The sequence below is a fragment of the Sciurus vulgaris genome (genome assembly GCF_902686455.1).
Source record: "Sciurus vulgaris genome assembly, chromosome: 9".
Taxonomy (NCBI): Eukaryota; Metazoa; Chordata; class Mammalia; order Rodentia; family Sciuridae; genus Sciurus; species Sciurus vulgaris.
In genome coordinates, this window is record NC_136469.1 from 24,097,810 (window position 1) to 24,125,306 (window position 27,497).

Sequence of the window (27,497 nt, forward strand, 5' to 3'; positions counted from 1 at the left end):
ATTAGGATTCACTGCTTTATTTATGAAGCAGTAATTTCCAAATAATCCTGCTGAGTGCTTTCTTGATGTAACTGCAAAGCAGTGTATATTTCGTAGAGCAGGGCCCAGCAGTTATATAACTTAAATAAATTTGTTTGTTAAAACTTGTGCATATGTGAGGAGTAGAATTTGTGGAATTTTGGGACCTGTTGCTTGGCAACTGTACCTAAGAGAGTTACTCTTCCTCACTCTGCGAGCGTCAGAGTTAGGAAGTTTGGTGAGCCGGTCAATTGCTTCCTGACGGGGAGGAAATTAATTCTTCCTTATGTAGAGGTCTTAAAAAGTTGTTATTCAGTGCAGGCCCGATGTCACACATCTTGTACTTGACTCCGCAAATTCTTCTGCCCTTCAGCCCTCTTACTTCTCAAGAGTTTGAGCTGATCAGACACAAGGCCGGAGTATCTTGGCAGAATGAAACGCGGTGGTCTGATTCCTGCATGACCACCTACGAAGGCAGTTACCGGAAAAAACAACTGGACGAGTTCACGTGCAGCAGACTTTCTTTTATCGCGGGACTGCACGAGCCTGAGTGTAAACAGTAAGATCCCTTTGTAATTTGCACCTGGATGTGTCGCTATAAATAGACAAGAGCGCCGTTAGGAGGACGAGGGCGTTGTGGAACTTCGTAGATGTTAACCCTGTACGTTTTCCTCTGTAAATGTCAGCGAGGAGGAGAGCTAAACGTCAGTCACCAGCTGAAATGATGATTCTGTTCTCTCCTTACTACTCCTAAAATGGCATTTAACTACAACTCCTGAAAGGAAATGCAGATGAGTAATTGACTAAATTGTGGATGCTTTCTGTTGTCTTTTCAGCAAGGAAGAAACTTGTCCATCCCCTTGTCCTCCCCACTTGGGTAAGGTGTCAAGGGCCCGGAAGTCAGTTTTCTGAGTGCTTCCTGGAAGCCAGGCACTGGGATAGGCCCACCTTCCGAAACCTAATTTCCGTTTGATACAATAACTGTAACTACAGAAATAAGTAAGTTCAAGGGAAGCAGAGGATCAGTGTCTGAGGTTGGGGAGGAGTTCAGTATTTCCGGAAAGATCTAAGTGAAGCAGGTTTCCTCCAGGGTGGGGAATGAAAAAACACGCTGGCCCCAGGAAAGAGTGAGCACCGAGGCAAAGAAGCACTTAACCCAAGCACTGCTGGGGAGCTGTCAGGACTGGGTAAGCATGAGACAGCAAGTGTACGTGGGGATGTGAAAACTGCCCGTCTGTCCCTCTCCTTGTTAGTTGGTGAATATCTTATCCAGATCTGGAAACCTATTTGAAAATCAATGGGATGGCTGGCTCCACCTTCAGATATGAAGGATACTGCTCTAAAAAAATATTAGTTGCATTTCCTTCCAGGTCTTTCCAAACCATCAAAACAAAGGGCTTGAAGCCAATAGGTGTTAGAGGTACTTTCTATTTGGGTACCTTGTTTGATCTATTCCAACAACCTACAGTCTGAGTTTTCCATAGTATGCTGACACGTCTATTAACATTGGAAGTCCCTTTGGTAATTCTACGATACTTGAAGCATCTCTGGGCCAGATAGCGGGGTCTTCCAACACTTCTGGGCACCTCTCTGAAATTATCTGATTTGTATTTGAAAGCTAGTATCCAAACAGATCCATTCACCATGGTAGGAAAAATTATATTTAATAATCCTGAAAAAAATCCAGACATACAACATCTGGTAAAAATGTACAAGACTGAGTGTATTCAGAGTGTGATCCTTATAGGCATCATTCCAACCAAAAACTCTATGACCTTGCAAACCACAGAAGGCCACAGGCTTGCGAAGTTTATCTGTTTGGAGACCTCGGACTCATAAATAGATTCTTTGCACAACTACTGCCTGTCCCATTAAAGGGTAAGGAGAAGCAAGTGTTATAAATGAAGATGAAGGGCAGATTGAGCTCATTTTGAAAGTAGTGATTACATTCTATATTTGCTTTTGTTTTTAATCTTTTTTTCTCCACTAATTTTAGCCCTGAGGACAAATGTCTTTTTAAATTCCAAGCAAAAGCTGTTTGATTAAAATTTCGTAAGACTGTAGAGAGAGATTTTTACATTGCTATAAGTCTCTTATGTGAGAATTCTATAGGTGTGGTTGCACAGTATAGTTATGGGAGCTGATGAATGGTCCAAGGATTATTATTGGAATAAAAAAATGAAATGAGTGATCATTTCAAATGTGTTAAACCAGAAAAATAATAAAGTATCCAAAACACAATACACTATTTGTAGGAACACTCACTATATACAGTGAATCATGTGAGGCCGAAGAAACTTGGTGGAAGTCTTGATTTTTTGTTTCTAAATCAGTTTTAACCACAAATAGGTAAAATATATATTGTGCATAAAGAAGGATACTGTGATGGGAAAATGGAGATTAGTGTGGTACAGAACTTATATTATGGGATGTCAGTGTCAATCCACACACACACACACACACACACACACACACACACACACACACACAGAGTTTTTGTTGCTTGTTTTTGCTGTTTTGTTTCAGTACCAGGCATTTGACCCAGGGGTGCTTTACCATTGAGTCACATCACCGGTCCTTTTTATTTTTTGGTTTTGAGACAGGGTCTCACTGAATTGCCCAGACTTGCCTCAATCTTGCAGTCCTCCTGCCTCAGCCTCAGAATTGCTATGATTATAGGTGTATGCCCCCACACCTGGCACACGTGTGCATTTTTTTGCCATCCTGGGGATGGAACCCAGGCCCTGTCACAATAGGTCTGTCACTGAGCTATACTCCCAGCTCCTCAACTATAAATGTTTAGGTCTTGAAACTTTAATTAACTTTTAATTCATTAATCGAATATTATTTAAAGTCCTTCTGTGTATACAGTCTGAAGTCAAATGCCAAGGCTACATCAGTGGTACCTGCCTTTGAAGAGCTTATGGTCCGATGAGGGAAAGAATTGTGGCAGAAATATAAACCATTCGTTCCTTGAAGGAAACAAATAGAGCCTTGTTGCAAATAGCCGTGTGGTGGTTTCTTACGAAACTAAACAAAACCTTGCTCTATGGTCCAGAGTTCATGTTCCTAGGTATTTACCTAACTGATTTGAGAACTTATGTCCACGTGAATGTCTGGCAGTTTTATTCCCTATTGTCATAACATAGAAGAAACCAAGATGTCCTTCAATAGGTGAATTGACTAAGAAGAGATTATCAGAGAATATAAGGATAATGTACAAAAGTCATCACTTCCCTATATATGAGCAATGAGCAAGTGGAATTTGAAATAAAAAGCATAATACCACTTACACTCCCCAAAAGTGAAATAATTAGGTATAAATCTCACAAGACCCATATGATGAAAACTATAAAACTCCAATGAAGGAAATGGAAGCAGAACTAAATGGAGAGTGGTCCCACGTTCGTGGTTAGGGAGACACTGACATCGTCAAAATGTGAGTTCTTCCCAACTTGGTCTATAGATTCAGTGGAACCTGATTCAAAATCTTAGCCAGTTGTTTTGTGGACTTTAAAAAGCTGGTTCTAAAGTTTATATGGAAAGACAAAAGATCCAGAACAACCAGCACAATATTGGAGAAGAATAATGTTTGAGACTGACAACTACCTGACTTCCAGACTTACCAACTCAGCTCCGGTGATCAAGACAGCGTGGTGTTGGCAAGAGAACAGACCAAGAGATCAATGCGACAGAACAGGCGCCCAGAAATAGACCCACACAAATGCAGCCAACTGATGTGTGCCAAGCGGGTAAAGGCAATGCAATGGGGAAAGATAGATACTCCTTTCAACACATGGTATCAGAACAACTGGACACCTTCCTGCCAAAAATTAATCTGGATTCAGACCACACATTGTTCACAAAAATGAACTCAAAATGGATCGTGGACCTAAGTGTAAAATGCAAAACTATAAAACTTCTAGAATATACATACATAGGAGAAAGGTTAGATTAACTTTTTTTTTTTTTTGATACTGGGGATTGAACCTAGGGGCGCTTTACCACTGAGGTACATCACCAGTTCTTTTTATTTATTATTTTGAGACAGGGTCTCACCAGGTTCCTAAGGGTCTTGCTAGATTGCTGAGGTTGGCCTCTAACTTGTGATTCTCCTCTGCCTCAGCCTCCTGATTTGCTGGGATTACAGACATGTGCCACCATGCCCAGCAACTTGTAAATTTTTGGATACAGCACCAAATGTATGACCCATTAAAGAAATAATTGATTAACTAGGCTTTATTAAAGTTGAAACATTATCTGAAAAAGATAATATCAAAAGAACAAGAAGACAAGCCACAAACTGGAAGAAAATATTTGCAAAGGATCTATCTGGTAAATGACTATTATCCAAAATACACAAGTAACTTCAAATGCAACAATGCAAAATTAATATTCTGATTTTTAAATGAACTAAAGACCTGAGCAGAACCTCATCACATAAAATGTACAGAAGGCAAATAAGAATATGAAAAATGCTCTATGTCAAATGTCATCAGAGAAATGCAAATTAAAACAACAATAAGGTAAGACCGCACACCTATTAGAATGACCAAAATCCAGGCCACTGGCAGCACTGAACGATGGTGAGAAGGTAGAGCAACAACAACTCATCACGTGCTGGGAATGCAAAATGGTACAGCCACACTGGAAGGCACTTTGGCAGTTTCTTACAAAACTAAGCTGTATTACCATAAAATCCAGGAATCGCACTCCTTGGTATTTACCCAACGGAGCTGAAAACTTATATCCATGCAAAACCCTCTACATAGACGTGTACTTTTATTCAAAATTTCCAAAACTTGGAAAGAACCAAGGATTCCTTTGAAAGGTAAATGGATAAAATATCACACATACATATAATGGAATATTATTTGATGATAAAAAGAAATGAGCTGTCAAGTCATGAAAAGACATGGAGGAAACTTAATGCATATTATTAAGTTAAAGACACCAGTAAGAAAGGCTAAATACTGTATGCTTGTCTTTCAGAAAGGGCAGAACTATTGGAACAGTAAAAATATCAGTGGTTTCCAGGGGTTGGCAGAGAGGGGAAGGGATGAATAACACAGAGGTTTGGTTAAGACAGTGAAAATATGTTATAGATCTATTTATATATATATGTGTGTGTGTGTGTGTGTGTGTGTGTGTGTGTGTGTGTATCCTTTGTTAGAGTGTCATAAAAAATCATATATATCATGACATAATGACATATATATAGATTTTATCTATATATATATACACATATGTAGATATGTCTAGGTATATACACATATACATATACATCTATATCCGTATATGTCACTATACATTTGTACCAACCCATAGACTGTTGAACACCAAGAGTGGGAACTCTAATGTAAGCTCTGGAACTGGACGGTTATGATGTTTCAATTGTAATAAATATACCACTCTGATGGGGGTGTGGATAACAGGGAAGCTGTGCATGTCTGGTAGGTAGTAAACCTCTGTATTATCCTCCAAATTTATCTGTGAACTTACAACTTCTCTTTAAAAAAAAAAAAAAAAAGTCTTAAAATATAGGGAGCAGGGAGGAGGGGGAAAGGGGGAAGAGGACTTCTCCAGGGACCGTCAGAAGGTAAGAAGTATTCAGCTGAAGGAGGGACAGTTGATAATAATAGAAGAGTCCATCACACAGGAGGATAAGACAATTCCAGATTTCTCTGTATCTAATAACATGCTCTCCAAGCATGTTATTAATACTCTTTTAGTATTTACTAAATAATACTAAAAGAGCTAAAAAAGAGAAATAAGCAAAACCACAGTCATAATTGAATATTTTAACACAGTAACTGGTAGAACAAGCAAACTTCTGGTGAGTTCATGCTAACTTTGAACAATACGATTATGATATTCCTTCTAATTGACACTCCTACATTGCCCACTAATTGCAGACAATACACTTTTAAAAAAGTAAATGGAACATTTTCTAAAATTGATCATTGGACCATTAAAAACTATCAGATTTCAAAGAATTCAAATCATACACAGTATGTTCTTTGACAAGAAATAATAGGATAGAAACTAAGCTAAAACATTGAACTAGATAATATCCAAATATTTGGAAATTTAACAGCGTACTCCTAGGTAACCCATGGGTTAAAATGAATTTGAAAATTAAAAAAATAATAATTAAATTATAAATAAAACATGTCATTATAAAAAATCTTGTGTAGGCAATAGCCAAAAGGTGGCAACAACCTAAATATACAAGAACAAGTGAATGGATATCAAATTGTGGTATATCTGTACAATGGAATATTATTCAATCTTAAAAAGGATGAAATCCTAATACATGTTTCAATAGATGGAATCTTGAAAAACATACGTTAAGTGAAAGAATTCAGACACAAAAGGACCCATTTTTGCATGAATCTACTTATATAAGGTATAGGCAAATTCTTGGCGACAAAAAGTAGAATTAAGTTTACCAGGAGCTAGCAGGGAGGGGAAATGGGGGGTTATTGTTTAATGGGTACAGAATTTCTGCTTGGAATGATGAAAATTTCTGGAGATGGATAATAGTGACAAGTTGCACATTGTAAATGTATTAATGCCACCAAATTATACTTAAAAATGGCTAAAATGGTAAATTTATATTATGTACATTTTATCTCAATAATTTAAAAATGGAAAAGGGCAGAGCTTTCAGAATGCAGAGAGGACTTCTGGATATCCACTCCTCCATATGTTGCTACATATCCATCCCTTGATATATTGTTATGTATCTACTCCTTGCAAACACTGTAAAAATCAACATTTTTGAAACTCTGGAAATCAACCAAAGATATGTCCTCAAGGAAAATTGCAATAACTTGATCTTATAAAAAAAAAAATGTGTTGTTTGTGTATTTAAACTTGAGCATCAAGTTTAAACCATTTGCTTGAGAATCCTTCAGAGAAATAATGGTCCCTGTCCTTGGTTGACTATGACAGTGACCAGTTCTTGTTAAACCCAAGTCACTCCCTTTGGAAATTATGATTATGAGGCCCTGGTGAATTTGTATGCATACTGAGTGCTTCACATGAATTTTGGAGATCAGAAAACAATGGGAAATGATGCTTTGAAAGAGAGTGAAAGAGTTGTTCTGACCCCATAGTAAACTTGATGTCACTTTGGGGCTTCTCAGTAACTCTCTTAGGAGACGTTGAATATTTGGGGCATTTTCTCCCTCTATTCTCCTTTACACCCTTAAAACTTTCTTCCCCATCTCCACTTTGCTTCCCCAGTCAGCCTCATTGTTGCTTATGAGGAAAACAAACCCAGAAAAGATAAAAAGCTGTGATAACCATGACTGGGCCTTCAAAATAGTCCCAAATTGTTTGAAAAACAGTGGTTTTCCTTTCCAAATTAATACTTACACAGACCAATCTCTCAGTGAATAAAAAAGCAATATGTCGGGTCTTGGTTGTCAAATGAAGTGGCACTGTTCCAGGGATTATTGGAAGTTACAGGACAAATACCAAACATCAGCTTTTTATAGCAGCAGTAGAAAAGAAATATGTGTGGAATGGAGAGCTGAAACCTTTTTATGATAAAGGAAATACACATTTTTATAATAAAGAGAAGTATAACATGATATAAAACTTCCATGAATGTTTAAATTAAAGCAGGAAATAATATGTGCTTATTAATAACAGTTTTTAAATGAAATTTTAAAGTTTCCACATGTAGCATGGTTACCGTAGGTCAAGTCTCTATGAGTAAACGTAATCAAAGATGTACAAGATCTCCATGCAGAAAACGATAAATGTTAGTTAGAGAAAATAAAGAAGACCTAAGTAAATGGAGAGATAAACCATGTTCATGGAAACTATAAGATATTAGTGATAGAAAAATAAAGAAGATTGAAGTAAATGGAGAGATTAACCATGTTCACGGATTGGGAGTTTGAATACTGTAAAAATACCATTTTCCCCCAAATTGATTTATAGATTTAATACAATTCTAATAGCTGTTTTTGTAGAACTTGACAAGATGATGCTAAAATTTATATGGAAATGAAAACCATGATGTAGCCAAGATATGAAAAAAGAGCAAGGTTTGAGGCTTGTTCACACAGATAACTTGTTATGAAGCCTCAGTAATTAAGTCAGGGTGGTATACAAAGAGACCAAAGAAACAGAAGAAGGAGCCAAAAACAAACGTGCCAGTAACTGGCACTTGATGTATGAAAAAGGTGGCAAAGCAGCAGAGAAGGGCTGGCTTTCAACTCCATGAGATTCATTCTGGATGAACAAAGGCCTAACTCTTAAAGGCAAGACATTATGTAACAATAGGTGCTATGGCAATGACCTTGAGATTGGCAAGGGTTTGTTAAATGGAAAACAAAGAGCACTAACTCCAAGAAAAAAGTTATAGTTGGATGAATGGGACTACCTTAGAATTAGATCTGTTCAACCAAATACACCAAGAAGAGTATGAAAAGACAAACCCCAGAGAGCAGGAAGACTTTTTCAATGCAGAGACTGACAAAGGGTTTGTATCTATTTTCCATATAAAATGCAAACTAAAATCACACTGGGCTTATTCTAAAAACCTTCCAAAGAGTCAAAATTTAAGAGACCTCAACCCTAAGTGTTGGTGAGGGTGCAGAACTGTGAACTCTCCTAACAGCTAGTGGGAATGTACCTGATGTAACTCCTCAGGAACACAGTTTGGCCTTAGCTTCTACAGTCAATGCTATGGATCCTAAGACTTAGCATGTCCACTCCTAAGTGTATGTCCATCCAAAATGCATTTTCACATGTGCATCAAAAGGCACACAGAAGAATGTTCTCAGTAGCATTTTTCATACTAGGCAAAAAATAAAACAAGTCAAATGTAGAATAAGTACTACAGTTGTCCCTCAGTATCCTTATGAGATTGATTTTAGGTCCACCAACAGATACCAGATCTGAAGATTCTCAAGTCCTTCCTATGAAATGAGATAGCATCTGCATATAACCTGTGAACATCCTCCTGGATACTTGAAATCACCTCTAAATGACTTATAATTGCTTATAATACAATACCAATGCTATGTAAATAAGTGTGCTAATGACAAGAAGAAAAAGTCTGTACATAGCACAGACACAACTTTTAAAAAATATTTTCAATTTGCAGTTGTTAAATCAATAGGTGTGGAAACTGGAAATGGAGGGCTCATCGTATTAATCTACTTCTGATGGATAGACAGTAGGGTGCCTATACAATTGGAATACTATATAACAACAGATATGAGCAATAATGTCATAAACATTCAGCACTCTGTTCAGTATTCTGAGCCAGACAAAACACACTACAATTCCATTTATATAAAACTAAAAATTAGCCCAAACCATAGTGTTTGGTGATTAAAAAATTTAAAAAAATATATGTATATATGTGGCTCAGAAACTGCATTTTAAAATGTAATACCCTCATATACATCAAATGCTGCTCTAGGTTAGGAGAAGAAAGGTACATGTTGGGTTACCAGCCCCTGCCTCTGGTATGACCGGAGTTGGTCTGAATACATGCACAGAAAGAGCGCCTTGGGATTCTTTAGACTGACATCAATTTCTCTCTTGCCCTACTTCCTCCTGCAAGCTCACACACATAGCTCTAGGTCCCTACAGTTTGGTGACCCTCCTCCCTCAATCAGAGGTCCTATAGCAACTGCCACTGCGTATTACACTCCAGCAACTGAGTACTGTGTCCATTCCATACAAAAGGACCTGTGCTTCCCAGCAAGTCCCTGCTTGCTGAAGAAGAATTCCATATCTGAATTCAGGGAAACTGAGATACAGATGTGTTTCAAAGGATAGACACAGCATCTGTGAGTCCCCAAGCTACCCTGTTTGCCATTAAGTTTTCAGTTTTATTTGGAAGCCAGTATAATTACTGTAATTTTTCCTACTCCATGCACAGCACTTATCTTATTTTGAAAGCAGCTCCCTGGAGAAACACTCATAAATCCTGTTGAAATAATTATGAACTTAATGTTTGAGCTTTTCACGCGCAGAAGTTGGAAATTTTACCCTTTTACGACAAATCAGAGAACAAGCAAATCCCAAAAGACAATGAGGAAGTCCATCTTGGGTTGATTTAATGAGGGTGTGGGGTTATAATAGGGAGTGTGGAAAGAGAGGAAGAGAAGAAGCAAACATTTGAGAAACCAAATGAAAAGGTGGATGAAAATTCCTCTAGGTACGGCTCCATGTGGTTTATGAACCTATAAATTTATACCTTGTTTTTCCTACCTGTTTTCTTTAGGACGCTATTGCTAAAAGACTCTGCCAACGATCTTCCACCCTGCCAGGCTGGTACCCAGGAGACCACAGATGTCAGAGGTAAGTGCAACGTGATCAGTTCCCCTTTCACCAAGGTTGCTGTGACTCCACTTCTAGGTTCTTCTTCCACCAACTTAACCAAGGTAGGATTAACAAATATAAATTGTATGCATTTAGGTTGTACAACAGGGTGTTTTGATATATGTGCACATTGTGAAGTGATTACAACAGAGTTACTTAATGTGTCAATCATTTCACTTGTTACTGTGTGTGTGTGTGTGTGTGTGTGTGTGTGTGTGTGGTAAGAGCACTGGAAATCTACTTGCTCTGCGAAGTTTGAGAACACATTTTTATTAACCAGTCCACCATGCTGTATGGTAGGTCTCCAAAACTTAGTCATTTTATAATCGAAAGTTTGTACCTTTTGACCAGCATCTCCCCATTTCTCTCACTCCATAACACCTGGGACCCACCATTTCTACTCTGTGTTTGCATAAATTTGACTTTTTTAGACTCCACATGTAAGCGAAATCATGCAGTATTTGTCTTTCTGTCCCTGGATAATTTCCCTTAGTATAATGTCCTCCAGATTCATCTATGTTGTCATAAATAGCAGGATCTCCCTCTTTTTAAAGGCCAAATAATATTCCATTGGGTGTATGCCACATTTCCTTTATCCATTCATCGTTGTTGGGTACTTCTGTTGTTTCTATATCTTAGCTGTTGTGAATAATGCTGCTGTGAACATGGGAGTACATGTATTCCCTCAAGATAGTGATTTTATTTTCTGTGGATATACAGCTAGGTATGGGATTGCTATATTATGTGATGATTCCATTTTTAATTTTTTGAGGAAACTTCATATTTTTTTCCGGTGGTGTACCAGTTTATATTCCTTTTCACCACATCTTCACCAATGCGTTACCCCTGGACTTTTTTTAAAATTTTTTTTATTTTTACAGACTGCATTTTGATTCATTGTACACAAATGCGGTACATCATTTAGTTTCTATGGTTGTGCATGATGTAGACTCATACCATTCGTGTAATCATACGTGCACACAGAGTAAAGATGCCTGTCTCATTCCACCATTTTTCATACCCCCCCTCTCATTTCCCTCTATGTAATCTAAAGTTCCTCCCTTTTTCTCTCACCCTCCACCCCGCCACCTCCATTATATATCATCATTCGCTTATCAGAGAAAACATTTGGCCTTTGGTTTTTTGGGATTGGCTTATTTCACTTAGCATGATATTCTCCAATTCCATCCATTTATCTGCAAATGCCATAATATTATTCTTCTTTATGGATGAATAATATTCCATTGTGTAGATATACCACAATTGTACTTTTTGACAGGTGTCAATGACATCTCACTGTGGTTTTTTTTTTTTTTTTTTTTTTTGCGATGCTGGAGATTGAACCCAGGGCCTGTGCTTGCAAGGCAAGCACTCCACCAACTGAGCTGTCTGAGCTGTCTCCCCAGCCCCTCATTGTGGTTTTGATTGGCCTTTCCCTGATGCTTATGATGTTGAGCACCTTTTCATATACTTTGGGTCTTTGGCATATGTTCTATGGGGAAACATCCATTTAAGTACTTTACCCATTTTTCAATCAGGTTATTTATTTCACTTTATTTTGTATTAGATGGAGTTGCATGAGTTCTCTGTGCACTTTGGGTAGTAGCTTCCTACCTGAGATGGGGTTTGCAAGTCTTTCCTCCCCTTACAAAGATTGACTTTTCATTATGTTTATTGTTTTCTTTGCTGTATAGAAACTTTTTAGACTGACCGAGTTCTGCTTGTTTCTTTTTGTTCAATTGCTGTGCCCTTGGCTTCATATCCAACAAATCTTTACCAAGACTAATTTATGTCAAGACCTATGTTTTCTTTTAGCACTTTTATAGTTTCAGGTCTTAAGTTGTTAATCTCTCTCTCTTGTTTTTTTTTTTTTTTTGCAGTGCTGGGGAATTGAACCCAGGGCCTTGTGCTTGCAAGGCAAGCACTCTACCAACTGAGCTATATCCCCAGCCCCAGTTTTTAATCTCTTTTGAGTTGATTTTAGTGTGTGGTGTCAGATATGGTTTAATTTCTTTCTTTTCTATGTTGATATAAATTTTTCCCAACACCCATATATTTTTTGTCTTACACTGAACTTTTTTTAATAAATAGAAACAGTATACTCTAAAATAATGATAAAATTGTAATATATAAAAAGATATAGCATAGTAAATGCATAGACCAGAAACATGGCGATTCAAGTATATATGCACAGGCATAGTGGTGTGTGCTATATTTTTATACAGCTGGCAGTGAGGAAGTTTTTATTTTATTTTTATTAGAGCTTTGTAGTCTTACATAGTCATTGGGCTCATCCTGACAAAATCACATATGCATGGAATTTGATTTCAGTTCACAGTCTCCCCTTCCCTCCCTCTCTCCCTCCCCTGTTCTCCTTCCTCTACTCTGCTAGACTTCCTTTCATTCATCTATTTATTTATATTTGATGAGTCCTTTTTACTTACACAGAGATGAAATTCCCTGTGGTACATTTACATGTGCACACAACAGTTTTTTCAAGAATTCATTCCACATTTCCTCCCCTCTCTGCTCCCTCCACTCTGCCTCTCCCTCTCCTTCTTCTACTCCACTGATCTTCCCTATATCTTTATGACATCCTATCCTTCCCTCCTTCTCTCCTTTATTTTACTCTAGCTTTCACATATGAGAGAAAACATTCAACCTTTGCGTTTCTGAGTCTGGCTTATTTCACTTAGCATGATGTTCTTCATTTTCATCCATTTGCCAGCAAATGCCATAATTCCATTCTTCTTTATGACTGAGTAGAACTTCATTGTGTGTATATGCCACAATTTCTTAATCCATTCATCTATTGACGGGCATCTGGGTTGATTACGTAATGTGCTGCTCTAAACACTGAGGTGGCTGCATTGCTAAAGTATTCTGATTTTCATACTTTGAGAAAAACATCAAAGAGTGGGAGAGTTGGTTCATATGGTGGTTCTATCCTTAGTTTTTTGAGGAATCTCCATGCTGTTTTCCAGAGTAGTTGTACCAGTCTGCAGCCCCACCAACACCAATTTTTGAAGAGACTATAATTTTTGCATTATATATTCTTGGTGCTTTTGTTGAAAATCAGTTGCTGATATGTGCATGGGCTTATTTCTGGGCTCTTTATTTTGTTGCACTGGTTTAAATGTCTGTTCATGTCAGTACCATACTGTTTCGACTACTAGAGATTTATAATTGAATTTGAAAGCAAGATGAGTTTCTCTCTTGCCACTTTAAAATTCTCTTTGTGTTTAATTTTTAGTTTAGTTATAACATGCCTTGGCAAAGTCCTCTTTGGGTTGAATCTGTTTAGAAAATATTGAGTTTCAATAACTGGATGTCCAGATATATCTCCCTAGATTTGGGAAGTTTTCACTCAATAGTTCTTTAATCTGCCCCTATCTCTTTCTCTTTTCCTTCTGGTATTGCCATTATCTTTATATTAATTTTCTGTATGGTGTCCCATAAACCACATAGGCTTTCCTTTTTCTTTTTATTACTTTCCTCTTTGCTTCACTGATAGAATAATTTAAAATGATTTGTCTTCGACTTCACAGATGCATTGTCCTGTGTGATCAAGTCAGTTCCTGATGATCTCAATTGCATTTTCCCATTTCATTCATTGAATCCTTCAGCTATAGAGTTTCCATTTGTCAGTTTTAAACTAATTTTATTGAGTATACTTAAGGTTTAGAGCATGATGCTAAGGAACACAGAAAGAAAGGAAAAGGTTATTACAGTGGAGATAATTAATATATCTGTTATCTCAACATAGTTACACTCCACCCCACCCCACCCTTTTTTTTTTGCAAGAGCAGCTAAAATTTACTCATTTAGCTTGAATGCCGCATACAGTACAATCTTTATCACTTACAGTCCTCAGGCCATACATTAGATCTTGAGACTTGTTCATCCTGCACATCATCTACTTTCTATCCTCTGACCTACATCTTTTATTTCTGTCTCTTTCCTGAACTTCTCATTTTGTCTTGTATTGTTTCTCTGGTATTCACTGAGTTGTTTGTGTTCCACTGTAGCTTTCTGTACTTCCTAAAAATAATTGCTTTGAATTCTTTGTCAGGTGATTCATAGAGCTACCTTTTGGGGGTCGGTAACTGGAAAATTATCCTTTCCTTGGAGGGGTTGTGTTTCTTAGATTTGGGGACACAGGTTCCCTTCCTCTGGGGGTTCCCTCATCCCTGGGCCTTGAGGTCTTTTGTCTCCACCTGGCAGATGGGGGAGCAGGGGAGGGAAGGCACACATGTCCTTTCACCCCTTCATCCTGGAAAAAGCCTGCGTCTCTTCCGCTCGCATTCCAGTGGGATGCCAGAGAGCCCAGAGATGGATTTCTTGGCTGGTCCGACACATCCCAGCAACAACTGCACACTATAGAAGGAACAGCTGGCCTTTCTGCCACAAACTGATTCTGTGGAGGAAACGCAATAGGGTTTCCCATATAATTTCCATTTCTCATGGTTGAATCTCTGAAGGTTCAATAAGATTAATGATTATAATCTCAAATGAAAATTTTAAGCACTCTGTAAAATATTTTGGTAATGCATACCCATTTGCTGTAGTATTTAAAGTTTGAATATACATGGTGTGTGTGTGTGTGTGTGTGTGTGTGTGTGTGTGTGTGTGTGTGTTGTTGGGGGGAATAATGACTGGTAGAAAGTTATCCTGTAGCCTTATGGGTATTTCCCAATTAGCGGAGATAAAGTTTTTCAACATTTGTCTTGAATGATCCTACTGGCTTCTTTAACGAAATATGACTTTATGGGAATAGTACATATGAGTTGGATTTTGAGTGTTCCTCTGTTGTATATTGATGCAAAGAGGACAGGATAGGAAACCATTTACGCTATTGTTAAAATCAGCAAAGCTTTTCTTTCTCCCCTTTTCAGTAGAGCAAACAACTGAAACAGTCTACATAGCTTAGAGACAAATCTGAGCTAGTGTATGGGAAATCAGGCAGGCTACTCACATCACTCACAGTAAGTCAAGGACACAGTGCATTTGATCTGAGTACACCAGGTCCAATCCTATTCCATTTATATTTCTGTTTGCATCCTTCAGAATACTGATTAACCCCAGTAATCACCTATGGTCTGTGAGAGCTGCTGCACAGGCCCACAGTTAGAAGAATGGGAATCTGAGGTGTGATAACGTGACCAGGAAAAGCAGTAATTTACCACCATGCAGTAGGTAGTCCTTGGTTTGCTATCTTCTCTCCAGTTGTTATGGTCAGATATTGGTAGGATAAAAGGTAAGGATGACATAAGCATGTGTGTTCATAATGGTGATTTATTAATTGACCCATATTGTCTTTCTCATTCTCCAAATGGTCATTTCAACATAACCGATGGCTACTGTCTTCATTGAGAAATGAGAGTACATCAAGACAAAATGGTCTAATTTGGCCACATGATAAATTCTCTTATTTTTCATTTCCTTTCCTATGTCTGATTTTTTGATTATGAGTTTTCATTGTGCTAGAAAGTCCCTAAGGAAGGGAGTTAAAACAAAACTAAGCATTACATTGTCAACAGAAGCCAACAATATAAATTTTAGACTACTAGTGGATGTTGGTCTATTGATTGTACCTGTGTAATGTATTCTACTTGAGGATTCATAAGGTCAGGTGGGATGGTCTTCAGTGTGATGCACAATTATCACAGGAAAACAGTTCTCCAATTGTCTTTCACAACTGCCTTTCAAAGAAGTTCCATCATATTTTATTCTGCCTATATTATGGTGATTTTCCTTTGGCATGAATATGAACTTTCTTTCCGAGTGTTTGATTTGGCTGTGGCTTTCCTGACCTGGTCTTCTGAATGGAGCATATGGTCCATCCGACACTTAACTTCATGTAACTAATGAAAAGAATCAATAAAAATCAAGTATCATAAAACTGCAAGGTGACAAATGAATGGCTAGTTCAACTTTCTACTTGCCTCTCGCCTGATGGATTCTAGCAAGATTTGTTTTATGAAAAAGCTTCTGTTTGTCTTTCTGTCCAGAACAACTTTCTGGAGAGTGTGGAAGAAAGCCCACTGATTCACTGGGCCACTCTTGCTTCCTGTCCCTTTCCTTTTTCTTCTTCTCAGCTCCATACCTGTGTCCCACACCTTGAATGGGCCCAAGTTAGCCCTGCAAAGGGCAGACTGGTCTTCTTGATTCTTGCTATTTCAGGCAACGGAGCATGTCCTGGGAGGGGGTTAGTGTTGTATGAACACATCAAAGTCCAGGTGGGACAATATGTGTAAGATGTCCTTGGGATAATACCTAACCACAGACACAAAATTCCAAGTCTTGAAGCACCTACCTAGAACTGTTTCCAAGGATGTGTGTCCTTTTACAAAGAAGGCAACATCTAGGAAAATATTGATGAGAACCAAATGACATCCTAAGTGGGAAAGATGCTTCGAATTTGTAAGGGAATTTCTAAAATATTATCTTTATCTGTCTCCTACTCCTTCAATTCCACTTTTCTTCTGTGAAGCCAACTACATACCTCAAAAAGTTCAGAAAGCATTAAGAAAGAACTCACTAGACTTGTCCCATAAGTCATGTCTTGCCAACTCAATCCATTCCAGACACAGGGAGATCTTAATGCATGAGCAAGAAGATGACACATCTCTGTTTTCTGTTGCACTTGCAACAAAGTCCCAATTCCGTACCAAAGTCTGCAGAGTCTTACATGAACATGATTCTGTCTTTCTCATTTCATTATTCCCCTCAGTTTTGCTCATTATATTGGCCCCATTTAGTTATTCAAATATGTCAAATCATCTCCTGTCTCAGGACCTTTACACATGCTATTCTTTTTTTCTGGAACACAACTGTACAAGCTCTGCTGAGCCATATCCTTCAGGTGTGAATTTAGATGTCTCCTGTTCAGAAAGGTCATCCTCAGATACCATGTTTAGACTAAGTTCTTCACACTCTCCCCCCCTTAATTATGTTGTTTTCTCTATATTATGGTTTTTGTTTATTTGTTCATTATCTCTCCTTCCATAACACAAGCCTCCCAAGGACAAGGACTTGTCTGTCTTATTTGATTTGGTACCTGCAGCCCCTGGCACAGGGTTCCCCAGAAGCCAGGGCCCCATAATTGCCATCAGTGGTTTCTGCGTCTCCATGCCTAGCTTTTCTGTTCTCACGACACACTTCCTCACCGAGGCAGTCCCCTCTTTATAATTTTTCTTCCAAAAGGCAATTTATAAATTACTCTTTAAAATTAGAATGTAGTTTACAGAAGCAACCTTTTACAAACTGGTTCTTTGAACAGTAGCCTTCAGAATCCTACGTAACAGCCCCTAAAATTGCAATGCTTTAAAAAAGGACCGAGCAAACGGCAGCTGGCATGAGTCCAGGATCTGAGAGGCACAAACTCCCCCACCCACTCCCAGGTCTGTGATGGGCTTAGGGAGATGCGCCAGGCCAGTCCCAAGGGGGAAGCACGTGCATACTTAGTATATCAGGTGGGATTTGGGGTGAGAGGGGAAGAGCAACCAGAGTGGAGGAGCAGCCGGTCCTGTGGGAGCAGCTGGGGCCCAAGGCAGGGAAGACACCTTCCATTTCTTAGTAAGGGGAGTGTCCTGTGGCCTGGTGGCTTCCAAGCTGCGTTGCTTTTGTTTCGATCCTGTCTCAGGGACATGTCCTCTTGTGCCATTTTGGGATCATTTCCAGAACTTATGGAGGTTGGAGCCCCAGAGTGGAGCTGGAGGCAAATGGGTTAGAGCATGCCTGAGGAGAGGAGGCTTTTATTGCAGGTTTTTTTAGTCCACCTGAGGCAGACTGTGTCGCCTGTAAAGGGACACAGGGTAGCCACACCAGTTTTCCTGGGGAGGACGCACAGCTCCCCTTTAGGGCTCCCTCACTCCAGGCCCAGCTTTTCTCAGGCCGAGGCACCTGAACACCTTCTCCCCAAGACTTCCTGTCTTCTGAAATCTGGAAGATCAGCTCTGTGGGAGTGACCTGAGGAGAACCTGTCCCTGAGGAGGCCTAGTTCGTTCCTCCTGCTGTGTGACTCCACATGGCACCCACCTGCCACCTGAGCTCTTTCCACCGGGGCCTCACAGTCTCCACTCCACCTCGGAGACATTGGGAACGCTCCTCCTGATCTTCTTCCACCATCTTCCCCACACCCTCTGCCTGGCAGGGACTGATTTCGCCACTCCCTTCTGGTCTGAGCCCTTACTGGTTCATTCTGGAGAAGAGGGCTCCCAGAGGCATGAAGGTCTTCACTGTTTTCCCCAGAGGCCGCCTTCTCTCGTGGACAGAGGAAAGCTGCCCTGTGGGGTGGTGGGGGTGGTCAGCGGGCAGGCGGCTCTCACCCGGTCGCCACACTCTCGCTCTTACCCATTCCTCTGTGGAACTGGACAGCCACCACTGTCCAGGGGAGGCAAAGAAGGTGACTTAGTCCAGCCTCCCTCATCAGGGGATCCCCACAGTCACTCTGGGTGTGAGCTGCCACAGAAAGATCTAGTTTGTCGTCTGGCTCATTTGTATGCTTTGCTGTGAGACGTGAAGACCTTCCTTGTAAACTGCAGAAAGAAAAAAAGGATCACTCCAGCCACCCATAAATCTAGGCAGAGTGATAAGCACTTGGCCTGGAATTGAGGTCCTCACCGCACTAAAAGTAACAGCTATGCGGGACGGTTGCCAGCGCACTCCAGAGAATCCCAGGATGGGCCTCCGGACTCAGGAAATGCCAGCATCCCTTCCAGGTGTTGGGAATTTTGTTCTGTTTTGTTTTTTTTTTTTTTTTTTTTTTTTTTTTTGCTCTATTTTAAATTAGGAAACTGACTAATAAATGGTTAAATGTGTTTGCCAGAAAATATTCAAGTGTAAAGCAACAGTTTCCAAATTCCCTGCAGAGCCTGGACACAAGGGAACATTGGCAGCCTAGCCTGTTATTAAGAAGGTCACAAGATGCCATCTGTTACCGCGTGCACTTTACTGTTCAAGCGTAACATCCAGTAGGAGGTGGCTGAATGGATTTTGCCTGTGAACCTAGGACACAGCCCTCTCCTGGGCACTGTGGGGATCCTGGGGGGCCGTGTGGACCCGTGGGGTACCTGCCGAGGAGCGGGGCTGGAGTAGAATGGGTAGGAGATGGGAAGAGGATGAAGCTCTGCTTTGAGGTCTTTCTCTAATTACAGCTCAAATGTGATTTGGGATACCACTGCCTGGTTTTCCTCATTTCTTTTTGAGTCTGGATTTAGCCATTTATAAAATAAGATAACATCCAGAGGCTCTGGAGACTGAGGCAGGAGGATCACAAGTTCAAAGCCAGCCTTAGCAATTTACCAAGACCCTGTCTCTAAATAAAATATTTAGAGACTGGGGAGGGGATGTAGCTCAGTGGTAAGTGCCCCTGTGTTCAATTCCCAGTACCAGGGGGAATAAAAAAGAAAGAAAAAAAAAAAAAAAAGAAAAAAGAAAAAATATGGTACTAGCTTTCTTAGAAAGTTAAAACAGATAAATGGATGTATATTCTTTTAGTCACAACTTTAAAAAAATTTAAATCTGTAGAAAAGTTGAAAGAATAGATCCTCTCTCCTGGATTCACCAATTGTTCATGTTTTGCTGTGGTGGTAAGCATTTTGCTTTATTTTAGTTTTTGCATACTGACTCCTGCATTTGCTTCTTTACCAGACTATCCAGAGTGAATTATAAACATCAAAACAGCATGTTTTCAAATACATCAGCATGAATCTTCTAGGACTAAGTGCACTTTCTCACATAAATTTTATCATACTCAAGCAATTAATCATTGGTAGACTAATGGTTATCTAGTATTCAGACCACCAAATGCCTTATTCTTAAAAAATCTGTCAGAGATTTGCTCTGTAATCTATCCAAATGGTTAACAACTGTCTAAGACAGTAATACTTATATTTTTGAGACACTTTAAAAATCCGATAGAAGCTTTGGGCTCTATCTTCAGAAAAATATCCATAAAGACACTTACCCAAGCCAATGGGGTAGGCATCTTGGATTCTTCCTGGTGTCCACAGACTTCAGATTAAGTGCTGTTAATGTTTAATTTAGGTTCTCCTTCTTTGCCTCTCTATACTCAAGACCACAGCACCCCAAAAAGATGAATGGTTCGTCTTCACCTTTCAACATTGTTTTGTGTCCATTTCAAGGGATTCAAAGTTTCAAGGACCTCAGAGATGGGTAGGAGGGAGATCAAATGATCTCCAATCTATTAAAAGAAAACTGAATCACAAACAGTGCTGACGGTTGTATTGATAGACACCCGGTAGAGGGACTAAAGGATGAGAAGACCTAGAAGAATCCTTCCAAACTCAAGCTTCTCACCAGCCTACACTTGCCTTTCTTGATAATTTACTTTTTAAAAGCATTCCATCAGGGTTGGCACAACATTTAAGACCAAATCTCTAAAGGTAGAATTCTTTGGCAGTTACTAAGATGGTTAGTTTCACCAACAAAATTACCCAATTTGGTTATGGTTCTAAGGACTCAGAAGTGGAAGTCGGGAGGGGGCACAGGCTAGTAAATCTGGGTAACATTAAATGTCATTAATTAAAAGGCGAGGTGAAACTGCCAAGGTCAAGTTGAACTGTGAGCTCTGTTTTGTCAACTGTGAACTCACAAAGCAAAAGCATTGGCTAGCCTTATTCCAACACATGTAAGCTTATGGGTGTTGCTCTTCAAAACAGACTACAGAAAGTGAGAGACATTTCTAGCTCAGTTAGAAAAATGACCAAGTTTGGCTAAAAGTTGGATGAAAATATGTAAATACCTTATGCAATGTTCTGACAAAAATTCTAATGTCTGGATTTTTTTAAAAAATATTTTTCCTGTAATGCATCTAATGCCTCAAAATTACTTGCTGTAAAGCTTTAATATTGTGGAGTCATATCAGTTACTAATTAATGATTATCTTATATATCTTGAAGGAAGAGTGACAAAAACTAGTTAAACTTCCGGCAGGTCTATGGGATTTATAAAAATCTTACAGAGCTTTGAAAGGTTAATTGACAAGCTCTTTGACTTTGACTTAAGACACCTTGTTTTAAAAAAGTTTATCAGCACAAATACAATTCCTTTCTCTTGAGTCATTCCTAATGACCAGACCTTGTGATAATATGCCAAGCAAGGTTATTTTTAATAAAAATGCACTAGAGAACTAAACCTGATTAGTCATCAGAGAAATGTAAATTAAAAACACAATGATAGTTCTTCACATCCATTAGAACAGCTATGATCACAAAGACAGATAAAAACATGTTGGTAGAGGATATGGAGGAACCAGAAGCTTCATTCATTGCTGGAGGGAATGTAAAACAGTACAGCCACTGTGGAAACACCTAGCAGTTTCTTTAAAAGTTAAACATACATTTACCATAGGATTTAGCAATTCCAGGCCTAGAATTTGTTCCAAGAGAAATGAAGACACAATGTCTTTACAAAGACTGGCACAAGGGTTGGGATGTAGCTTTGCATGTGTTAGGCCCTGAGTTTCATCCGTAGCAACACACACACACACACACACACACACACACACACACACACACACACAGAATAAGAAAAGAAAAAGAAAGACTTGCTTGTGAAGAAGTCAAAATTGAAAAAAAAACAAATGTTCATTAGCTACTGACAGACTAACAAATCTGTTTATTCCTAAATACAATATTATTCAGTAATAAAAAAGAAAGAATATTAGAACAGTCACAAAATAGCTGATCATAAAAAATATTATGCTAAGTAAAAGAAGCTGGACGTGAAAGGCCACATAGTGTAGAATTCCATTTATATGAAATGACCAATAAAGTCGAATCTACAGAGACGGAAAGTAGATTTGTGGCTTTCTGGAACTGGTTTAGGGAAGGGGATTAACCGTAAACAGGCATGAGAGATCCAATTGGGATGATGAAAATGCTCTAAAATTGGATTATGGTAATGGTTGCATGACTTGGTAAATTCACTGAAAATCATTGGGCTGTATACTTAAAGTGGGTCAATTTTAAGGTGTGTAAGATATACCTCAGTAAGGTTGGTTAAAAAAAAAAAAATGCACCTTAGCTGCTCAAGATTTTAGGAAAAAGTTCAGCACCGTTTTAGTTCCTTTTGATTTTAAGAATACAAACTGTATATCACAGTATATCATTGTGATATATTGTATATCACAATGTTCTAGGCATAAAAATGTCTGCACCTTCCAAGTTCAGAAGACTGAAGACAAATGTTTAAGTTTCAGTCATGATTTTGTCTTGCCTGACAGAATTACTTTTCTGTTAAATGCTAAAGGAAAACAAATGATGTGTGTACGTTGTTGTCATTATACTTAATTAGGAGTGTAAAAAATTATATTTTAACACTGGGTGTAATCCTGATTTTCCCTCTTCATTTGCATGCAGGACGATTCCCTAATATAACTGAGCCCTTGAAAAATTCGCTTAACATCAAGCACAGAGTGGTAAGCCCAATGTTTCTCACTGATCTTTTCATGTGGAGAACTTAAGTGACTTCACAACGGATATCATTCATAAAAAGCAAACCAAAAAGGGGTTGAGTTTTAAAAGGGGATACTACATCAAATACTTCTTTCCAAAGTTTATTTCTGAGTGCTTATTACGGGTATAGCTTTCTATGAGACAATGGGTATAGAAAGTTGCCATTATGGTTTGGATATGAGGTGTCTCCCCAAATCTCCAGTGTTAATACAGTAATATTCAGAGGCAAAATGATTGGATCATGAGAGTTGTAACCATTGACCACCATGAGTTGAGCAGCTTCCCTCTGCCAGGCCCTTCCACCATGATGTTCTGCCTCACCTCGGGTCCATAGCAAAGGACTCTGCTCACCATCAACTGAATCTCTAGTACTATGAGCTTGAATAAACTTTTCCTCCTCTTAGTTGCTCTGGTTGGGTATTTTGGTCACAGCAACACAAAAGCTCACTAACACAGTGACTGTGAAGAAGTCAGTCACCAACTTTCCCCCTTTTCCACACTGAGCATTAACCACATGCAGGATAGTGGCAATTCAGACAAAAGCAGCTTTTCTTTGCTTGTAAGCTTTCAAATAACACAGAGATTAGAAATAGAAACAAAAGGGAAAATCATCTGAAATCCTTGCCCCTACAGGAATAATCACAATTTATATTGGAATGAACTTCCTTTCTAGTGTCTCCATAGTTATGTATACATAAAGACACACAGCATATCAATGAAATCATACTAGACATTGTCCTCTGTGATCTGTTTGTATCACTCAATATTTTCCTGGACATCTTTCAGTGTTAATAAACAGAATTATTTGTCATTGTATATAATACATGCAGAAAATTCCATTGACTGGATGCAAACCAATTTAAAAGTATCCCATATCACCAGGCATTCAGGTTTTTCAAATGTAAAATTCTTACAAAGTTATGATGACTAAAATTTGAAAATGTGTTTTTGCAAGTGTAAATGAATTTCTTTGAGATATATTCCCATAAGTGGAATTCTTGGGTCAGAAAATAAGGTTATTTTTTATATTAGTAACTTGACTCCAAGTGAATGAGCATCATGTCCCCAATAGTGAATTTTCCTATATTTAAACCCCTGCTTTAGAACTAATGTTTTCCAATTTGAGAGATGAAGATATTCCCATTTCTTTTAATTTCATTTTATTTGATTTTTAGTTAGGTTGAGCTTCTTCTATTTAGCTATTTCATTATTTACAGTAGTTGTGTTTTATAAAGTTGTCACAAACACTGAATTAACAAATACTGAATCACTGCTCCCAGGGCACTAGAAGGTTAGGTCAATATTTTTGTCAACTGATTTAGCACATACTTTGTGTTTGTGTGTGTTTCAGTTTAAAGACACTTTACTTAAGACATGTTGTTAATTTATTATTGAACTTGTGGCCAAAACACTGTAATAAAGCTTAATTAACACACATCTTTTCTCTGTGAGCATGTCATAGTCTCCTTGAAAACAGCCAAATCACCAAAAACTTTTTTTAAGAAGTGCAGACAATATGGCTGTAGATGGACTGGGGAGAATACACTCGATTTCAGCATGCAGCTCCAACGAGGAGAACATCCTTGCTCACCTTACTTGACCTCAGCTGGGAAGGTGCATGTCAGGTGACTCCAATTTTTTGACCACTCCACTACATCTGTTCACAGATGACTGCAAAAGTACTGAGTATTAACTGTGGGGTTACACATACATTTTAGCAAGTAGGTGCATTCATAAATATGGAATCTGTGAAAAATGAAGACAGATGCATTTCTTTTGTCCATTTTTCTGTTAGGGTGTTTAGCTTTCCCCTTAGTGATTTGTATAAACCATTTACATGTTGGGAGCAAAGTCTTTTGCCTAGCCTATTTTGTAAAATATTTCCCTCAGTTTTTGTCTTGCCATTTTACTGTTATCGTCTGTTATTATGGTGGCTTTGGGCAGCAGTATCAGAGTGCCTTTTGAATGGAGCGGGTAAGGAACAGCACTGAAGAAGGAATTTCATCCTTTTCTAGCATTGGGAAAGTTGTCCTGTGTATTCCTAACTTTGCTTTTTACAGGCACACCAGATTTGGGGTTATGGTGATCTTCCTCAGGCACCTCTAAGTTACAGAAATTCATGTAAGTCCCATTCTAAACTAGTATTTTGTATCTTTTGTCTTGATTTTAATCAAGATCTTCATCTGATATTTTCATGCCTCCCAGAGTCTAAGGCCATTTGAGGCCTTTTGACTGTTGACTTTCTCCCTGCTGTCACTCATCCTGTTGCTCCACTGTACGTCTCTTAACAACACGGAAGACAGAATGAAGAAAGGACAGGAGGGAGAAGCCCAACACATACATCTGTCATGCAGCCGGGGGTGGGGGGAAGCCTAGACCTGGGGAGATGGGGGCAGAGGAGTGGGTACAAGTGTGTGTGGGTGGGACTACTGAGAAGAAATCGTTTTGGGATATAGATTTCATTTATTCCTCCTGTGACCCACTCTGCTCACCACCAGCTCTGACCCATTGACTGTTTCTTTACCCTAGATGTGAGACCGAAAAAAATTTCCTTTGAGACGCCAAAGCTTTACAACCATGGAAGGAAGAACTTCCCAAAGAATGTAAGATTCTTTTCTCCTTGTCCTCCGGTAGTGGATCTCTGAGTGGGCTTCTGGGGGTCTCCATGTGCCAGTGGGTATGGTGGCATGTGTGCCTGAAGCTAGTGTGAATGCAAATCCTCTGATGTGTAACCAGGGGAGAAGTGAGTTATTCTGATAAGTAGGCAGTTTTCCTAAAGGGTTTCTTTCATAGATCTTTCCAGTTGTTTAGGAAATAAGGCTTGAAGAGGCCTACAAGGATTGGAATTTACATTGTACTGACCAAATTCTCATCAGCAATATAAGGGAATGTTGTATTCTGCTTCTTGGGATAAAAGCAGTAAGTTCTCAGATTGTCCTCTGCTGGGGAACCACCATGGGTGCCCAGTGACCTGGGTCCAACCCTCCTCAGGTGCCTTTCTTGCCACCCAGTATCTGTTGTCCCTGCTGTAATGGGGCCCTCCAGATCAGGGGCTCTGAGTTTCCTGTTCACACTTTATCAAAACTCAGGAATTTTTAAGAGTGCTACAACAAAATTCCTTTTATGTCTTAAGGTCCTGGCAGAGAATCCTAGGGAATAAGCTGAAAGAAACAATAAAAACTGGTTTCTGCACATACCCTACTGACTTCATTTATTACAAAAGTTATTATTTTTGCTATCCTATGATTTTGTTAAGATTTCTCTTTAAATTGATTTTTTTAAAACCCTGAGACTCATCTTAATTATGTTTGCAATACCATGAGTCTGGTGTACTAATTATGTGTACTAGGGGGGAAAAAATCTGGTCATGAAAATAAAAAAGTTATCCAAGTACCATCTAACATTATCACAAGAACCAGCACACACACACACACACACACACACACACACACACACACACACACACACCACTTTGAAAACTCTGGTCTCTGGGCACCAGTGAGGAAATCTGATAAATTTGGCTGAAGGGACAGGGTTGGATGGCCCACTTTAGTTCCCAGACAACCAGTTTATTTTAATAGTAGCTTCTAGAAAAAGGAACTTTCTGCTTTAGGACCTGATAATACCTTTCCCAGGGAGCATTTTAAGCACCAAAAGGCAGGGTTGTACATGCTATGGGGGAAGTTATTTGGGGGCATTTGAAGCTGGAAAATCCATGAAAAGTCACACTGTATGGACACTCAGGGACCACCCCTCACTGTGGAGCTGATGCCTACTTCTAGGAAGGGTAAATGATTTCCTGAAAGTATATTTACTGCTAGATGGCCTCCTGGGACTTGCTTGGGAGAATCATTAACTACTGTTAAATAAATAAAACCTCTTGCTACATGCAGTTGTACCAATGCCAAGTAACCCCATTGCCAATCAGTGTCCCCAGCAGTTCTGGTGAAAAGTTAGTTGTCTTCCTCTGTAAGATGCTTCCCTGACCTCTTCCTAAAGTAAATTCCCCATACTTGCAGTCTCCTCTTTTAACTCTACCATTCATGACAACTGAGTGCCATTACACCCTGTTCTTGTTTTGGTGATGCAATAACAGGCTAAAAGGACACACACACACACACACACACAGTCTTAATATGGGGATCTTATTTATGGGAAATCTGGGACCTAGAATTCTGATTTTTTATTTAGGAGACAGGAAAAATCAGTATTTTAAGTAGGTGCTAATATTTTAGGGTAGGGGGAACAAACATGGGATGTAAAACGTACATATTCCTGGATTAGCATCAAGTAGGGGTTGAATGAAAATCCCAACCATCATTAGCAATACTCTTAACTTTTGAAAGTATTTGCTTGGTGCTTAGTGTTTTGGGTAACCATCCTCTAAATTATTCATATTTCTGGGTCCTAACTTGAAGAAGTTCATGATGCAAAACTGGAAAGCAGAGACTTCACACCCAGGAATGTTGGGACTGAAGAGGTGGTAGAGAAACGGGGTGGGAGGGTGGTTAGGGTGTACAGCAAAGGATGATTATGCAGCAGTAGAGAAGGGACTGGTAGGGATTCCAAATGTTCTTGCCTTTTCTTTTTTCCTGCTTATTGATCTGGCCTTCCTGATTAGAGGCACAAACATGAAATGAG

At 39.0% G+C, this 27,497-nt stretch overlaps 1 protein-coding gene across 3 annotated transcripts in view; it reads left to right on the forward strand.

Annotated features, from left to right (window-relative positions):
* The first annotated feature begins 317 nt into the window (after positions 1-317).
* The window catches only part of LOC306669937 (uncharacterized protein C4orf51), a 41,721-nt gene continuing 14,541 nt past the window's right edge, over positions 318-27,497 (forward strand). For all 3 annotated transcript variants that reach the window (XR_013766251.1, XR_013766252.1, XM_079154173.1), the window contains exons 1-5: positions 318-577; positions 10,277-10,353; positions 22,761-22,819; positions 24,917-24,977; positions 25,386-25,459. Coding sequence is in view for 1 of the 3 variants with exons in the window: in XM_079154173.1 (XP_079010299.1) it covers positions 345-577; positions 10,277-10,353; positions 22,761-22,819; positions 24,917-24,977; positions 25,386-25,459 (504 nt within the window). In the remaining 2 variants the exon portion in view is untranslated. The remainder of the gene's footprint in view (positions 578-10,276; positions 10,354-22,760; positions 22,820-24,916; positions 24,978-25,385; positions 25,460-27,497) is intronic.